At 51.4% G+C, this 17,897-nt stretch overlaps 1 protein-coding gene and 2 pseudogenes across 2 annotated transcripts in view; all 3 read left to right on the top strand.

The window, feature by feature from the left end:
* Positions 1 to 17,897, top strand: part of LOC144099176 (brefeldin A-inhibited guanine nucleotide-exchange protein 3) — a 103,169-nt gene that overhangs the window by 72,246 nt on the left and 13,026 nt on the right. For both annotated transcript variants that reach the window (XM_077632309.1, XM_077632308.1), the window contains 2 exons: positions 3,801 to 4,029; positions 4,697 to 4,860. In XM_077632309.1, the coding sequence (XP_077488435.1) occupies positions 3,801 to 4,029; positions 4,697 to 4,860 (393 nt within the window). The remainder of the gene's footprint in view (positions 1 to 3,800; positions 4,030 to 4,696; positions 4,861 to 17,897) is intronic.
* LOC144096812 (kelch domain-containing protein 3-like) lies at positions 9,184 to 11,433 on the top strand (annotated as a pseudogene).
* On the top strand, positions 12,734 to 14,706 carry LOC144096810 (kelch domain-containing protein 3 pseudogene; annotated as a pseudogene).

Genomic DNA, 17,897 nt, shown 5'->3' with positions numbered 1-17,897 from the left:
GTCCGGCGCGTGCAGCAAAATAACGGTTGGACGGACCTGAGTTGGCTTTAAGGGTCTACTGCGCACACTGCTTTGCACGAGGGCCTATTGAATTACGCTCGCGTCGCGTGAAAAATGGCCGTCACCTGTCGTGGAGCGCTGTAAAGCTACGGACAGGGTAAAGTGGTGTTTGAAGTTGCCTTACATAACTGAATAGTTTATGGGCGTTTTTCTCTTTTTTTTTGCATCGTTAAAGTTCAGAAGAAGCGTTCTGAAAACGTGCAAATGGCACGGTGACGCGTCTCTTTTAAAGTCTCATTATCTATAGGTCCCTAAAATGATGTATTTGACCAATATCTTGTCCAGTCGTTCTGTCGATAATAATAATAATTGGTTTTTGGGGAAAGGAAATGGCGCAGTATCTGTCTCATATATCGTTGTACACCCGAACCGCGCCGTAAGGGAAGGGATAAAGGAGGGAGTGAAAGAAGAAAGGGAGAATAAGGTGCCGTAGTGGAGGGCTCCGGAATAATTTGGGGATCTTTAACGTGCACTGACATCGCACAGCACACGGGCGCCTTAGCGTTTTTCCTCCATAAAAACGCAGCCGCCATGTCAGCCGTGCGCGATTTTCGGTGCACTCTAAACAGAAAGGAGTAAAAATGGGAGTAAGCTATTCTCTAGCTCACTCCCTTTCATAAAAGGGAGTGAGCTACAGGGCAGCTTACTCTCTTTTTTTACTCCCGTATAGGAGTATTTGTGTTTAGAGTGTACCGCTCGCACCAGGACGCGTCGCGACCCATGTTCCCGAGTTCTCCTGGAGGCTGAGCTGGGGTCGATCAGCTGCTGCTGCTACCGCCAGCAAACTTTGTCGCTCAGTTCGCCGGAACTAAATCGGATGCTGAGGTTGATACGGTACAGCACGCTCAGCGGCAAGGCGGAGTCGACGTAAACTACGTTTTTCATTTTTCATTTCCTTTAATGCCCTTCTAAAGTTTCCCTTCTACATGCAGCTCCCGGACCCGCCATATAGGCATTGTCATGACTTTTCAGCTGTGGGGAGAGCGTGCGGCAGCTTCGTACCCCGAATCTTTACGGTTCTATACGAACAGGCGTTTGTAACTGCGTTCCATAGCCCGATGTTGAATATGGTGGCGCCCTTCAACATCTTTTTCAAAAGGTGTATGACACTAACAATTTATAACAGCTTTGGCGGACACCAGTGAAACGGTCATATAGTTTCTTTCTTTGTGCAAATGGTTTGTCAGATTGCCGCTGCTGTTGCTTGACATCTCCGCACCCTTTTGTGTCAGCTGTCTGTACTACTTGCTCGCGCAATGTAGACTACGGCTGACGCGCAGCACTTCCCGTGTTAATTCAGATCACGCTTTGGGGTGCCTACAAATGACTTTGTTGTAAAATTTCTCATGCTGGCGCGAGGAGCAGGTGGTGGTACAGGAGCTCTGGAATTGGGTGGTTGCACTAGTAGTAGTGTTTGTGCATAAATGTTAAGGGAGTAAAATACGATATCTCGGTAGGTTTTCAAATTAGCCGATAGCCAAATGTTTTGGCTCATTATTGGATCGAGGTACTGCTTGCGTTGAATGGTATGTCGCATGCATTCGTGCTTGCGATGATAAGTAATGTCGTTTTGTGGTAGCGGAATTTGCTAACATGCTCGTGTGAAGAATTCACTGTAGTTTAAGGATTCCCGTGGTCAGAGCTAATTCGGACCTCTGCATTACGGTGGTCCTCATTACTGACAGTGTTTTTGCTTTGGCGCGCTTGAATCCATTAAATAATAATTATAAACTGCAGTGGAAAGAAATCTGCAGTTGTATATCCATCGACTTTGACGCTGCGAAATCTGTTTCTATGTGCGATCGGCGTTGTCGTCGATATAATAAAATTAGGCAAGGCGCTTAATGCCGGCAGAAGCCGACGCCCTAATACATTTCTATTCGCTACACTTCCATTCAATTCAGGCGTCTCTTACTACACGCTGTCTTGCTTCGCCGCCCGTGCTAATTGTGATCGCGCTAGCTTCTCTACGTCTCACTTATTTGTTCTTGTGAGGAACTTTTGTGCGTTTCCTAACCGTGCGGAGTAAGGACTGTCCTTCCACGTTTGCTTCTCAAATTGGATTAAAATTCCCGCACTCGACGAGAGAACACTTCTTCCTTTTCACCACCACCGCTGCGGCGGTGCGGCGGGCGTAAACCCCAGAAAGCCGAGACGCTCGCGCGAGAGAAGCTCGCGGTGCCTTGGCCGCGGTTGTTATAGTTGTTATAGTTGCCTTTTTCTCGGACAGCTTAAACTCAACACCGTGGAGGACGAGCCTGAGTGCTTAACTTCTCGCGGCCGGATCATAGTTGAGCTACGACGAGTGTCTGCGGATCTTACACCGCCGACGTCTCTGAGCGCTCGTATTGCGCGAGTGGGGAAATCTCTTCATCTGCGGGGTTGTTCCCGCGTTGCTGCTCAAAGTCGGGGCCTGGCTCGCCGCGTTCACCGCCGGAGCGGCCACATTCGCTCACCGCTAACCGCCTTGCGTCGACATCTTTCTCCCCCCCGCCTCTCTTTACTCGTCCGCGGATTTACGGGGGCGCGAAATCGGATTTACGGAGGCGAGCGACGTCCAATTTGTACGGCGGAGAGCTCGGTGCGAGTCGGGGTCCTTGTGTGATCCTGCTGGTCGTGAGCGGCCCCTTTGGATGATGTCTGGGCAAGGGACACAATATATACTGAGGCTAGAGAAGAAATAAGAGAAAAGATGTCTCTGCCCACACAGCTGGCTGCACGGCAGAAGGAGTGGAAAAGTGCGCAGGTTGTGGTGTTGTAGGAGTGCCCACGGATATACATGTATGCAGTAAGGGCGAAGGGCATGCGCCAGCCACATGTAGGTGAACAGCCACTAGACACTAGATATTTAAGAGCACTGGTCGTTTGGGGGGAAATTTGGCCGCGTTCATGCGTCACATTTCGCGCCTTGGCACGGTCACACGGTAATTAATGCGCTGTAGGAACTAAGCCTAATGGTGCGTTTCTGATATAGGCAGAATGGTGACGATTGCGATGATGAGCGGTTGCATTCATGTTCGCTCGTGGCAAAAGCTGATCTTTTAATGCCTTCGCGGCAAGCACCGATAGCAGGCCAGAGCTGTAGCTACGGCAAGCGCAGAGCGTGCGTGACAGGTTCCCTGTCGCTGTATCTTTAGCACCGCCAAACTGCATCTAGCGGGCAGCGCTTCGTATCGTGCAGAGTTGTTTTAAAGGGGGAGCTTAGCTCAGAGTCGCCTTCTTCTTTTTTTTGCGGCTTTGTCTCTGTCTATCTTTTGCAACTAAACGGCGTCTCCTTGGTAGCGCGTCACCACCGAAAACTCCGGAGTTAACCCGTTGGACGTTAAGGATTTCATTCCCGAGGTTTGAGGTCTTTAACGACCACGTGTGCGCCTTGGGGAATGTACCGTTTTTCTAAAGATGCTCCAGATCAACCTGGAACTGGATGTTCCTGGGGTGGGGTGCTTAGTGCTGCTCTTGGTGTTACTTCTTGATCGCGGGAGGCAACAAAAAGTCGGAAACGTCTTTCTTTGTTCTAGTTGCTGGCGGAGGTTATTTAGCGCTGGCGGAAAATTACCAAGCTCGATCGAACGCTATGCACTCAGCGGCAGAGATTCAAAGCTGACACTGACGCAAACGGACTCGCGCGAAGAGATGCGCGGGAAAGACGCACAATGAGGAGAGAAAAGAAGCCTAAGCGGAGTGGCCTCCGTGATGCTTTCCGTACATGTGCCGCGCTTTCGTTCCCTCCCGGACGGCAGGCACCTGCTGGTGAGCGGCGGGCCGTCGCTGTCTCCCGACCTGTGGCGCGTGGCGGCGTCCAGCGTGTGGAGGGCGTCTCGGGCCACGCTGCTGGCCGCCCAGCAGCTCATGGTGTGCTTCCACGCCGGCTCGGACAACTTCTACGGAGACGTGGGCCAGGCCAAGGTGGCCGTCCGGAGGGACTGCACGCGCCCGGAGGCCGACCGCCTGCGACAGCTGTGCCGACAGGTGAGGAGGAGCTGCCCTGAACGCGTCGGGTGAAGCGTATAGTTGTATAGTTTCCGATTGATAGTGGAAGCTCGAGAGATAGTGAGCAGGGCCTCCGGGGAATATATTGGCGCTGTATTGGTACCTTGCTCCGCAAGCTTTCTTTTAGTATTTGCTGAGAGTTTTGGTTTCAGGTGCCCTTCCTATCGATGACCTCAGATCGATATCTAGAAGCAGTAAAACTAGTGCGCACTTATGTTAACTGTTACGTGCGTTCATTTTAGATTTGTATAGTTCGCGATTAAAAGCCCCGCTACGTTTCTACAGGATTATGTGAAATACAGAGCGTCATGCTTTATCTTTAGGCTTAGGCTTGCGAATAAACGTAGGAGACCTCTGTCGGGTGGAGAACCTCCTTTCCCTCTTTCTGCACTTAACATTTTGCATGCGTGTAGATTATAATTTTCTGTCGCGTACGTGACAGTGGAGTACGCGTGGAAAATGTGCTAACCCTCTGCATCAAAGTGACCCTAACCGCCGTGACTAATGAGTACAAATAGAGTTTCACAAAGCGCGCTTATGATGCGTTGCTACAACCGGGCGCTACCTCCGGGCTGTATACGCAACGCTCGCGAGCTGTGGCTGCTGGCCTTGCTGTCCTGAAAGACGTGGCCTCGGCCTCGCCCAGGTGTTCCTCCTGGACGCCCAGCGAGCCAGCCTGGGCACCTCTTCGTGCCGCGCAGATCCGACGCCGACGGCGGTCGACCAGGAGTGCTCCTTCATTTTCCTGCTGCACCCGCCGGACCGGGAACACACGCCGGCAGCGGCCAACCCCAGCAACTACGTCGTCAGGTGCGTTTTCGTGCTTGCGCTTGACGGACGCGTCGGCCGTGGCTCCTGGATGTCACCTATACTGCTAGGAATGCTCTCTTTCCCCATCTTTTTTTTTCGTTGTTGATGACTATGCCGAGAAATGCCCTTGGATGTCACTGAGGCAGGGTCAGCCTACTGTTTTTCCCAAGCGTGTGATGATTTTTTTTCCGACTTTGCTGCATACGCTGTTTATTTCCGCGTGTGAGCAAAGACTGCTGAGTCTTCATTGTTACTCCTAATAGCTATTAGCTGGTTATTTCCCAGTGTGAACGAAGACTGCTCAGTTCTACATTGTTATTCGTAATAGTTATTACTGTTCGTAATTCAGTCGCTGCGGTGGCTCAGTAACTTGTTCGGCTGCTGACCCGAAATACGCGGGTTCGATCTCGGCCGAGGCGGTCGAATTTTGATGGAGGCGAAATTCTAGAGGCCCGCGTACTGTGCGTTGTCAGTGCACGTTAAAAGGGCCCCAGGTGGTCGAAATTATCCGGAGCCCTCCACTACGGCGTCCCTCATTGCCTGAGTCGCTTTCGGATGCTTAAACCCCATAAACCATTTTCGTAATGTTGTCAGCCATCAGTTGTAGTAATATATGAGAATCAGCGGTCGCGTAATTGTATAAGGAACACTGAAGTGAATGTTAATATCTGGGGAATCTATACTTGCATGAATTGCAGTGCCAGTAGTATGAGGTACCCACGAGCGAAATATGCCTACGTCCGTTGTGGGGTTCATGCCGGAACTTAGCATGGGCCATCGTTAATGCTGGCCTGTTTCGGCCAGCCGTCAGCGCTGGCGTTGCAGGCTCGCTCGCGTTGTTAGCGAGCGCACGAGGTCCAGACATGGTCTTTGCTGCACTTTCTCCGAAGAGCGTAAGTTTGTTACTTTGCGGCTGGCAGTACGAGGAAAGAAAAAAAGTAAGTTCGCTTTAGGCAGATCTTACGGCACAAGCAATCTGGGTTGTTGTATGCACCTGGAGTGTGTGCCCCTGGACCCTGGATTGTGCGCATCTGAATTGTGCGCACCTGAATTGTGCGCGCCTGAAGTGTGTGCACCTGAATTGTGTGCGGCTGAGTTGTGTGCACCTGGATTGTGGGCACCTGGATTGTGGGCGCCTGGGTTGTGTGCACAGTGGAAGCTGCAGTGAAGCCAGTTTGCAGCAGCCCATAAAGGAGGCATCTCAACGTCTTCTTTGCCCGTTGGAAATGTCTATACTGAGAAGGTACCGCCATTCTTTGATGCTGTCGCCGTTGCAAAAGAAGTCGATAACTTCAGCGCATGCTCAAGGCGTTGTCACGTCGTAGCTGATTGCACGACCGATTTCACGAGTGATTACCCACTCAGTGGAATTAGAAGCTCAATATAATTGAGGCGCAAAACTGTGGCGAAGCTTCGCTTTCTTTATATATACATCCGCCAAGTTCTGACCGTTATCTGGGACTTTCCCAAGCAGTAATGGGTGAGGAGGTCCGTGAAAAATTTGGTAGGGGTTTAACGTGGTTAAAACCGAGTAGCCACGCGAAAGCAGGTGTTCATTCTTGTAATGGAGGGGACACTTAAGGTCCGCCTTAGCTTTAATGGCCTAATGCCCATATATATGCAGAACTCGTCGTTCTCTACTAAGCACTCATAGATCCCTTGAAGTCCTCATACCACTGCACTGGCAGGCTGGTTTTCCGGCCACAGCCACCGGTAGGGATTGTGCGCCCCATGCTGCTTTTCCCCAGCAACCTCTCGCTACCAATTAGATTAAATGCCACATGCCTGGGCAGGTTGTGATGACGCCACACGGTAACGTGACCTAGGTGGCGCGACGTCTTGCTCACATTGGCTACAGCTGGCGCGACACTCCTCCGAACTTTCCCGAGCTTCCTCCTCGAGTATAAGCTCGGATTAGTTCGGAGCACAAGACAAAGATGATAAGATTTTTGCTTGAGGTTGGTATGTGTGTAGTAATGCCTTCGCACTAAAACTGGCAGGAAAAGGAGAAGGTCACTACCTGCCTTGGTGTGTGGTGACCCCTCTGATCACATTTTAATGCGGTGGTCAAGGCGACAACTGTCCGGCGGCGTCTGCCTCTGTGTGAAGCCTGCACCTGCAATTGGTGACAGGTGAGTTTAAAGAGAATGTCACTACCTGCCTTAGTCTGGGGCGATCTCTGTGATCACGCTTTAATGCGGTGGCGTTGAGTGGTCCATGAAGGCGAAAACTGTCCGTCGGCATCGGCGTCTGTGTGAAGCCTGCAACTGCCAACGGTGACAGGTGAGTTTAGGGAGATTTTCCTCTCTCCACCTGCCAACCATGCCATGGCCACATGTAGAGAAGAGGAGGGAGACGCCGGACGAAGAATGACTCTGCAAAAATGACTAAATAACAGCAGGCCTACGTGCAAAATGGACAGCCTGTCACAAAACTGTCTGTGCAAAACTGAGGCTCGCGGGAGCTGTTCCTCCTTGCATTACTCGGGAAGAGCAACGCGGGTCTCACAAACCCCACCGGTGGCTAAAACAGCCGCATGCATATGCAGTGGTCATCGCTTAATGCCACTGCGCCGGTACGGGCATGGAGACTCGTTGCGATCTATCAGTGTGTCACATTTTGCGTGGATCCCATAAATTTTCTCGTCGTCAATCCTTTGTCGTTGGCGTTGGAAGCCTTTCGCTTCCTCGCATGGCGTCGTACGATCTTGTCGTCGCCGAAACCTTCGAACAATGTTCTGCGCATGCTGCGCAGAACGCTGAGGCGGCCTGCTGGTTAACGGCGCTGTGCGCTCGCCCGCCCGTCTGGTCATTCCAGCGGAGCGCTCCAAGCGAGCGAGCGTCTTAGCAAAGCCTAAAGTGCCAGCTCCAAGGGCCTTTCCTGGGCGTACGCTCCCAGCGTCGGCGCTCTTGGCCTACGCCGGAACGGGCGCCGAAAAGAGGCATGCACCTCCATGTTCCTGGCGCTGGCTCGCTTCCCTTCTTCAGCCGGTGGAAATAATTTCAAGCCGTGAAGAAAAGGGGTTGGGTGTCGCTGAAAGGACAACTTAACCGGCGAAGAAGAGTTCGCGGAACCTGAAAGACCTTCAAGCCATGAAGAAGAGAGTCACCGAGAGCCCCGCGAGCCTACGATTGTTGTAAACGAAACCCCTCTTCCGGCGCGTACGCAAGCACCCGTGCGCTGACGCTGATATCTAGCACGGACAGATATCGGCGCCTCGCTGAGGCTCCCTGGCGTCTCCTGCAGTGCGCATGCGCAGACCGGTTCTGGCGTACGCCAAGAGCGCCGACGCTGAGCGCGTACCTCCAAGAAGGGCTCTTGGAGTTGGCACTTTAGTGTTCTTCGATGTAGCGCACCACCGTAGGACGCTTTTACAGCTTGGCGCCCCCCCCCCCCCCCCCCCCCCCCTACAAGCTGTTGGCCCCACGTGGTCGTGGTTACGCGCGCGTGACAATGCGTCAGCGCCCGCGCGTCGCGCTCGCTATGCAAGTGCGGCCCTGCGTCTAGGCGCTGAGAACTTCCTACCAGCGCAAGCCGACACTGCGACCTCTTTTTTGTATATTTCGTGCAGTGTCATCCTTTCCCTGTCTTTCTTCTTGCTCCCTTCTTTCTTTCCCCCTCCCTGTCCTCTCGCGCCTCTAACAATAAATTACCCACGGCCGCTGCTGGTTCCTGGAGAAATCTGCAGGGAGCTGAAAGCTGCAGTTCCTAAAGCTGACTCCCGTGAAACCTTGTGCAACCGACCTCGCCCACCGGCGCCCCACTGTCGCTTTGTTGTACCTGCATTTTCAACCCTCGGCCAGCAATTATCGGCACTAAGTGCGGGTAATGTACCGTGACTCTGGTGCAATGTGCCTTCTCGTTTATGCGTCTCCGGAAAGCATTCTCGGATTCACATGCGAGCGATGGCCAGCTCTCTACCGCTCTCAAACGGGTAGTTGTGCACAGATCACCAAAACTTGACGCCTTCGGGTTCCGGCGCGGGTGCGACAGACCTTCTGGGGTATCGGGGGGGGGGGGGGGGGCATTTTGCTCGTCCCGCATGAAAGTTTCCCCGGTTAGCGGTCATTTCTTCGGGTGCATGTCAACGTCGCGGTGGGGTGTGGGAAAACTCCTTCTGAGTCATGTGAGAACACCGAGTACTTCGATAAAATATACCTCTCCGGGCCTACGTCATCAGGGCACTTGTTTCTTGGTCCGATGGGCAAAACATGCGCCGTAACCAGGAGGCTCTCACGGACAGAAATAAGGCCGCGAGGCGTCTTGAAACGAGAAACAAAGTCAGCGGGAGAGCGCTCGGCAGCAGCAAAACCGCTCATGGCAATGGGGCCAACTTCTTGTGAGTCGTATGAGAACATGAAGCGCTTCGTGGAAATGGCGCGGAAGGCAGTGCAGGTCAAAGCGCACCGATCCTCTGTCGTCTGGCAGCAGCGACATCACTCTCAGACTTCGGCTTCCGTGTGAATGCGGGAGTAGGGGGGGGGGGGGGGGGGGGGGGGCTTCGCCGACCATTGGCGTTATGAACTCTCTCTCTATTCGAAGTCCCCGTGTGAATCCTGCATATCGCGCACTCCGCACCAGGGCCACGTATTTCCTCGGGTGGCATGGTGGCACGAGGTAGTGCAGGCGCACCTTGGCAGTCGCGTCGCTGGGTGGCTGGCGCAGTTGCAGCTTGGAAATATTAAAGCCACCGATAATGCGCAAAGTGCCCTTGAAACACCTGTTTCCAGTGTTCTTTGTGCGAAGGCAACACTTGAAAATATTTCGAAGATAGCGGAGAGTTAAAGCCGCAATTCGGGAAGGAAGGAAGGAAGGAAGGAAGGAAGGAAGGAAGGACTAAAGGAAGGAAGGAAGGAAGGAAGGAAGGAAGGAAGGAAGGAAGGAAGGAAGGAAGGAAGGAAGGAAGGAAGGAAAACGTTTATTGAGCTCTAGAGAGTAGGTGAGCAATTTGGTGGAGTCAGGTGTGTCGTCCGTCTTCTTAGCAGTGGTCGTCTGCCCCTAGTCCAGGGCTCCGCTGGATGCCGCTGCCAGCTGTACTCGCCGGATTAGCCCAAGTTGGACGTCCTGACGGTCGCAATTCGGGAAGTCTGCTCACACTGCGTCATCTGGCATGGGTATGGGGAAAAGAAGAAGTGCCCACGAGAGCTCTTGTTTTACCAAACTGCTGTCTGTTATTTTACTTTAAATATTCAACTGTCATTGTTTATTGATACATTTTTTTCAAAATTCACGCTTGGCGCTGAAATTTTCTGGGAATCTCCTAAGCGAACTTCCTTGTTTATGCCACTACACCTTGGCCAATCCCCCCATGTGGGTATGTGCCATGCTTTAAGAGGAAGAAGAGAAGAAAAAGAAGAAATTTCGAACCCCAGGCCGTCGCCTGGCTGGTCGAGGGAAACAAGGCGCGGTAGCTGTCTGGCAAGCAGAAAGTAGTCACGGAAAGATGTGGACAGTGTGACCTGAGGGTTGAGCGCGCCGGGCGAACCACGCGACAGTCATTGTCCGTTGCACAGGTGAGGACTACATCAATCGTAATCCCATTGACGTCCATGCACTGGACACAGTATCCCTGCGGTGGATACCGCTACAGACAGAGTCGAACCCTGGCGACGTGCCCTTCAAGAGGTACGGCCACACTGTTGTGGTTTACGGCGATTGTGTTTACCTCTGGGGAGGCCGAGACGACAGTATACCCGGCAACGCCTTGTGTTGCTTTGACACCTACGCAAAGGTGTGGACTCGACCGAAGGTATGCGGCCACTTACCATGGCCGCGCAATTTCCACTGCGCATGCGTGATAGGTAAGCGCATGTTCGTCTTTGGCGGCCTCGGCGCGGACCATTTTCCCCAAGACGTGCACAGCCGTGACTTGGAGAGCTTGCAGTGGCAGCATCTGCGCACGAAGGGCGAGTCGCAGCTGTGGCGGTGTTTCCACTCTGCTTCAGCCATCGGTCACCGCATGTACGTCTGGGAAGGCTGCAGCGATGCTCAGGGACCACTCCACACTCACGACGAGGTCTACTGCAGCCGCCTCGCCTACCTGGACACGGTTACCGCTAACTGGGTGTATCCACAGATCACTGGCGAGGTCCCCGTGGGCCGTCGAAGCCACTCGTCGTTTATTTACAGAGGAGAGCTGTACGTCTTCGGCGGCTACAATGGGACCCTGATGACCCATTTTGGAACCATGCACAAGTATAGCCCCGAAACCTACCGGTGGAGATTCGTGAACCCTCAGCGGCAAGGCCCGTGTGCAAGGAGGCGCCTGTTACGAGTCCGAGAGCCAACCAAGGGAACAATCTGCATATGGGCGAGTTTGTCTGCAATGAGTTCACACTCAAAGACCATTCTGACATGTCTGTTCTTGACTTTGCCCCTACACTGAAGATCCTCGGTATACTTACCGTCATAGACAAAGGCCTGAATGTCAGAGGTCGGCCGCAGGATATTGTGTGGGATATCCTAGCCGTGACAACAGCCAATAGCCTATCTAGGAAAGTACTGTATTAACTTTTATGCGGTCCACAGTTGGTCGGTGTGCGGTGGAGACAGTTTGTTGACTGCAGGTGTGCTTTCTCGGTGCGTGTCCAGTGGACATCTGTAGTTCAACGAAGACAGTGTACTTTAGTTCACAGTATAGTTAAAAGAACACTGTACTGAATGTAGACAGTGTTGAATGTCGTGACCTCGCCGTGATCCGCGTACTAAACGTATATAGCGTGAACATTAAAGAATTATCGAGACCAATATGACCCCCAAAAAAAAAACAATTATTCGAGGGTACCTGTGGTTTTATTCTCTGGAATATTTTGAAAGCATAGTCGAGGAGATGGAGGTGCTCGTCTCTTTAATGGAAAAGCATTGTGTGGCTCAAGACAAAAAGTCCGCAGAATTTTTCACTGGAACTTGTCCACAGACCGTAGCAACGGGAGATGAGTGACGTCATCGTCGTGACGTAAGTATGGTAAAGCCTATTGATCGTTAATACCGCTCACGAAAACTTCCATCACCGCCTAGGGTATTAGTAAGGATCTCTGTAGCCTGCGTACGTCTCTCCAAATCAGCAATATGTTTTGAGCACTCCGCCGTGTATCGCGCCCACTCACGGAAAGTGGATAGCTCCGCGTTAGCCGCGTCTCACCAGAATTCTTTTCGGCGTCGTGCTCACTTATCACTGTCGCTTTGTTGTACCTGCATTTTCAGCCTTCGTCCAGCAATTATGGGCACTAAGTGCGGGTAATGTGACGTCAGCCTGGTGCAATGTTCGTTCTGGTTTGTGGGTCCGCGGACAGTATTCTCAGATTCACATGCGAACGATGGCTAGCTCTCCAGAACTCTCGAACGGGTATTTGTGCACAGGCCACCAAAACCTGACGCCTTCGGGCGCCGGCGTTTGTGTGCCAGACCTTCTGGGGGATTGGGGGCTTTTTGCTCGTCCCGCATAAAAGCTGCCCCGTTTAGCCGTTATTTCTTCGCGTGCCCGGCAACGTCACGGTGGGGTGTGGGGAAACGCCTTCTGAGTCATATGAGAACAAGGAGTACTTAGAGAAAATAGACCTCTCCGGGCCTACGTCATCAGGGTGTTTCTTGGTCCGATGGGCAAAACATGCGACGCACCGAGGGTGCTCTCACGTAGAGGAAGAAGGCCGCGAGGCGTGTCAAATCAAGGAACAAAAGCAGCGGGAGGGCGCTCGGCAGCACCAAAACCGCTCACGGAAATGGGGGCAACGTCTTGTGAGTTGCTTGAGAACATGAAGTGCTTCGAGGAAACGGCGCGGAAGCCAGCGCAGGTCGGCGCGCACCGAACCTCTGTCGTCTGGCAACAGTGACATCCCTCTCTAACTTCGCCTCCCGTGTAAATGCGGGAGCGGGGATGGAGGCTTCGCCGACCAGTGACGTCATGAACTCCCTCCTCTCTCAGGGGTATCGTGTGGATCCTGATATCGCGCACGCCGCACCAGGACCACGTATTTCCACAGGTGGCATGATGGCATGCCTTATAGCAGGCGCACGTTGACAGTCGCGTCGCTCTGTGGCTGGCGCAGGTGCAGTTTGGAGATATTAAAGTCACCGATAATGCGCAAAGTGCTCTTGAAACCCCTGTTTCCAGTGTACTTTGTGCGAAGGCAACACTTGAAAATATTTCGAAGATAGCGGAGAGTTAAAGCCACAATTCGCAGTCAGCTAACACTACGCCATCTGGCGTGGGTATCAGGGCCTACTGTGGAGAAGAAGCGCCCATGGGAGCTCTTCTTTTTTCACCAAAATAGTGTCTGTTATTTTTTTAATATTCTTGTGTCATTTTTTATGGGTACATTTTAAAAAATCACGCTTGGCTTTGAAATTTTGTCGCAATCTCCTATGGAAATTTTCTTGTTTACGCCACTGCACCTTGGCCATTCCCTCCATGCGGGTATGTGCCATGTTTTAAGAGGAAGAAGAAATTTCGACCCCCAGGTTATTTTACTTTAAATATTCTTCTGTCGTTTTTATTGATACATTTACCAAAATTCACGCTTGGTGCTAAAACTTTGTGGTAACCTCCTATGGAAATTTCCTTATTTATACCACATCACATTGGTCAATCCCCCCATGCGGGTATGTGCCATGTCTTAACAGGACAAAGAAGAAGAATAAGAACACCAGGTTGTTGTCTGGCTTGTCGAGGGAAACAAAGTGCGGCACCTGTCCGGCGAGCAGAAAGTCCTCACGGAAAGATGTGGACGGTGCGACTGGAAGGCGGACCGCGCCTTGTGAACCACGCGGCAGCCACCGTCGAGGTTAAGATCTACTCGTTTGGCGGCCGTTGCACAGGTGAGGACTGCATCGATCGCAAGCCCATTGACGTCCATGCCCTGGACACCGTATCCCTGCGGTGGATACCGCTACAGACAGAGTCGAACCCTGGCGACGTGCCCTTCAAGAGCTACGGCCACACTGTTGTGGTTTACGGCGATTGTGTTTACCTCTGGGGAGGCCGAGACGACAGTATACCCGGCAAGACCTTGTGTTGCTTTGACACCTACGCAAAGGTGTGGACTCGACCGAAGGTATGCGGCCACGCACCATGGCCGCGTAATTTCCACTGCGCATGCGTGATAGGTAAGTGCATGCTCGTCTTTGGCGGCCTCGGCGCGGACCATTTTCCCCAAGACGTGCACAGCCCTGACTGGGGGAGCGTGCAGTCGCAGCAGCTGCGCATCAAGGGCGGCGTGGCGGTGTTTCCACTCTGCTTCAGCCATCGGTCACCGCATGTAGTACGTCTGGGAAGGCTGCAGTGATGCTCAGGGACCACTCCACACTCACGACGAGGTCTGCTGCAGCCGCCTCGCCTACCTGGACATGGTTGACTCTAACTGGGTCTATCCACAGATCACTGGCCAGGTCCCCGTGGGCCGTCGAAGCTTCTCGTTATTTATTTACAGAGGAGAGCTCTACATCTTCGGCGGCTACAATGGGACCCTGATGACCCATTTTGGAAACATGCACAAGTACAGCCCCGAAACTTCGTAGTGGATCTTGTTGAACCATCAGCGGCCAGGCGCGCGTGCAAGATGCCGCCAGTGCTGCGTCATGGTCGGTGACCGGCTCTTTGTGTTTGGTGTTACGAGTCCGAGAACCAACAAAGGGAACAATCTGCATATGCGTGAATTTGTCTTCAATGAGTTCACACTGAAAGATCATTCTGACATGTCTGTTCTTGACTTTGCCGCTGCACTGAAGATTCTGTGTATGCTTACCGTTATAGATAAAGGTCTGAATGTCAGCGGTCGGCCGCAGGATATTGTGTGTGATATCCAAGCCGTGACAGCTGGCAATAGCCTATCTAGGAATGTACTGTACTAACTTTTATGCGGTCCATAGTTGGTCGGTGTGCGGTGGAGACAGTTTCTGGACTGTAGGTATGCTTTCTGCGTGCGTGTCCAGTGGACGTCTGTAGCTCAAGGAAGACGGTGTACTTTAGTTAACAGTATAGTTCAAAGAACGCAATATCGAATGTAGACAGTGTTGAACGTCGTGACATAGCCGTGACCCGCATGACTAAATGTATATAGCGTGAACATTAAAGAACAATCGAGAATAAATGACACCAAAACAATTCTTCGAGTCTACCTGTGGTTTGATTCTCTGGGATATTTTGAAAACATAGCGGAGGAGTAGGAGGTGCACGTCTTTTTAATTCAAAAACATTATGTGGCTCATAAGACAAAAAGTTCGCAGAATCTCTCACTAGACGTTGTCCACAGAGCGTAGCAACGGGAGATGAGTGGCGTCATCGTCGTAACGCAAGTATGGTAAAGGCTATTGATAGTAAATAGCGCTCACGAAGACTTCCATCCCCGACTTGGGTATTAGTAAGGCTCTCTGTAGCCTGTGTACGTCTCCCTTTTCAAATCTAGAATAAGTTTTGAGCACTCCGTCGTGTATCGCGTCCGCCCACGGAAAGTGGATCGTTCCGCGTTATCCGCGTCTCACCAGAATTTTTTGGGGCATTGTGCTCAGTTAGCAGTAGAGGGTGCCGGAGGCAACCTGATGTCACTCGCGATTCTTAGTTTGCTTGGGGCTGCGGCTTTAAGTCACTGTCGCAGTGGCAAACTTTTTTTTTCTAACACGACGTCCTCACTGCTAGATGCAAATCGCCACTTTTATCAAACATTTATATGCGAACAGGAAATGTTACCTAAATTAATTTGTTTTAGCATAATGTAGGCGGGGCAGCAAAGCACTCCGCTCACTCTACTCTATCGTCGCTCGAGCGGGCGGAGGAGGCGCAGTGCTAAAACTCTTTTCTCGCGCGACGCTGCGCTGGGGATATCGAGTGGAGCCAAGCGTAAACACCCTATGCTAAAAATCTCCTGTTACGTTCATTTTCGGCGTACGGTCACTAACTATTGTCTTGGAGTGAACGGTACTACTTACGTAACGCGTAGGGCATACTAAGCAGTTTCAGCGAGAAACGTACTTTTTCCGCCAGTATTCTTCTTTTGAATCAGTGTTCATCTTTTACTGCCTCCGGCACGCGGCTGTCAGCGCGCCATCAAGGGTGAGTTATTTTTCGTAGAGTCGCCAGGCGCTACTAGGTTGTTTTTCAATGACGTATTACAATCGGCGATCCAGCTCTTAAGGGAACTAGGGACCGTACCGTCTCGGTCCGATCAGAACTCAGGATCTGAATCGGAATCGCCATCGAAACGGGCGGCCGATTCAGCGATGGCCCGGTGTGTTCACAGCCACGTAACTGCATCACATGGCAAGTTTTTAGTCTTCTTAGAGCGCAGCCCACAGCCACGACCATTCGGATTCCTAAGACTGCCACGTGTGATTTCCGCTATCGCCGCAGCCATGCTGCTTTTCTTCCTGTCGTTACCGCTGCGTGACCATATGTGAAATTCGTTTCACAACGACTTCTGGTAGTATACCGCGGAGACCGCTCAAGGTGCGCTGCAGCACTTTCCTCAACATTATAGTAGAGCTGATTGTACTTTTGTTTCTATGAAATGGAGAGAACAGCCTGGCGCTATTGTTTTCCCGTACTTCATGACCTGGGAGCTCAAGTTACTTTTTCGTACTGTTTTTTGGGCTAGAATTTGTGGTTTTAGCTAAAGCATCTCTTCAAGTACTGGTTGTCATTCCATTAATGAGCCCACGAATGAACTCCATACTTGTGTTCTTTACTGAATTTTGAATTAGTTACTTGAATGACCGGATACTGCTATTCGCCGGAGAGGCGGATTTGCGAGAAAGTAATTCGCTTTTTCAATTTTCGTTTTTCCTGCGTCATCTCTCACTGGTGATGCAGCTAAAAGGTAGAGATCTTCTTATTAGCACAGCTAGATATGCAACATATTGCCTTTTGATTTTCAACATGGCAGTACTTGTATTAGTGCTGTCAATATCTTCTATTTTCCTTTCATTCACTGTAGACTGGCCGCCAACGCTTTCGGCTCTGCAGTAGCATAGGCTGGCTTCGAATTTTGGGCGCCTGTGCATGATTATCTTTCTTTATTTGCAATTCTGGCATTTTCTTAAGAACCCTTTTTCTTTCAGATGATTTTTTTTAATCGTCTCCAGCACAGGAAACACACTCTGAATTAGAGATCCAAGACGTTGGTACTATGAAAGCAGCGAGAACACGAAAAAAATGTTTCTCGTTGCCTAAAGGTGTAGCCTGAATTTGAGGCGTGCAATGTTCATTGAAAACCCAAGCGTACCTTGCTCACACGAGTTCCAGACTGCTTGCTTAGGCTGCAAAAAAAAAAAAAAATCAAGTATTTCACGATTGCCGAATCCTGCGACCTTTTGCGCTATGCGATTAATTCTTAGTGGGGCTCGGGGGTGCATTTTTTACCATTCCTTTCCGGATTATCTTTTCGCCTTTACGTCGTGTGTCAGCCTCCGCATTTGCGACTGTAACCGATGACTGACAGCGGCCAGTAGCAAGGAAGCAACAAAATGGATCAGTGAAGTGATTGTGAATTATTACGGTCCCCTGTAGCGCATTTCTCAGTCCTGTCCGTATTTGGCTGCTGTGCTACTGAAAATGCGATGCCGCCTGTGATCAGTGTTAAAAGGTGCTTCATGCGATATGTTGCTGACCTTGCGTCGAGAGCTCAGGCAGGTGCTGCACAAGGACCCAATAAAGCAATGGTTTAGACGGAAGGTTTTTGCGGCATCGATGGAGCGTGTTACCGATTTAATCTGGTGCGCGTTCGTTCGTGTGCGTGCGTGTGAGCGCGCTGAGAAGAAAAGTTGGGGATGTGTCGTTTGCCCCTGTAAAGGGTACTTTTCTGCAAGCACGGTGTTCGCGTGGGGAAGCCAATAGTCTGAGAACAGTGTACCTTGTATCACGTGTTTCCAGCCTTTTTTCAGGACAGTCTAGTGATGGCGAGAACGCTGCCTTCGATTGCACGGAAATATTAATTTGCTTTTGCAAGTAAGGACGATGTGGTGCTCATATCCACACTGCCCGGAGCGCAGGCTGTGATTGTGATCTCACGAATGGCCCGTAATCTCTCAGGCAATTCCCTTTTTTGTAT

This window comes from Amblyomma americanum, chromosome 7 (assembly GCF_052857255.1).
Source record: "Amblyomma americanum isolate KBUSLIRL-KWMA chromosome 7, ASM5285725v1, whole genome shotgun sequence".
In the NCBI taxonomy this organism is placed as follows: domain Eukaryota; kingdom Metazoa; phylum Arthropoda; class Arachnida; order Ixodida; family Ixodidae; genus Amblyomma; species Amblyomma americanum.
The sequence above is the reverse complement of the archived record's forward strand: the minus strand, read 5'-3'. Positions and strand labels throughout refer to the sequence as shown.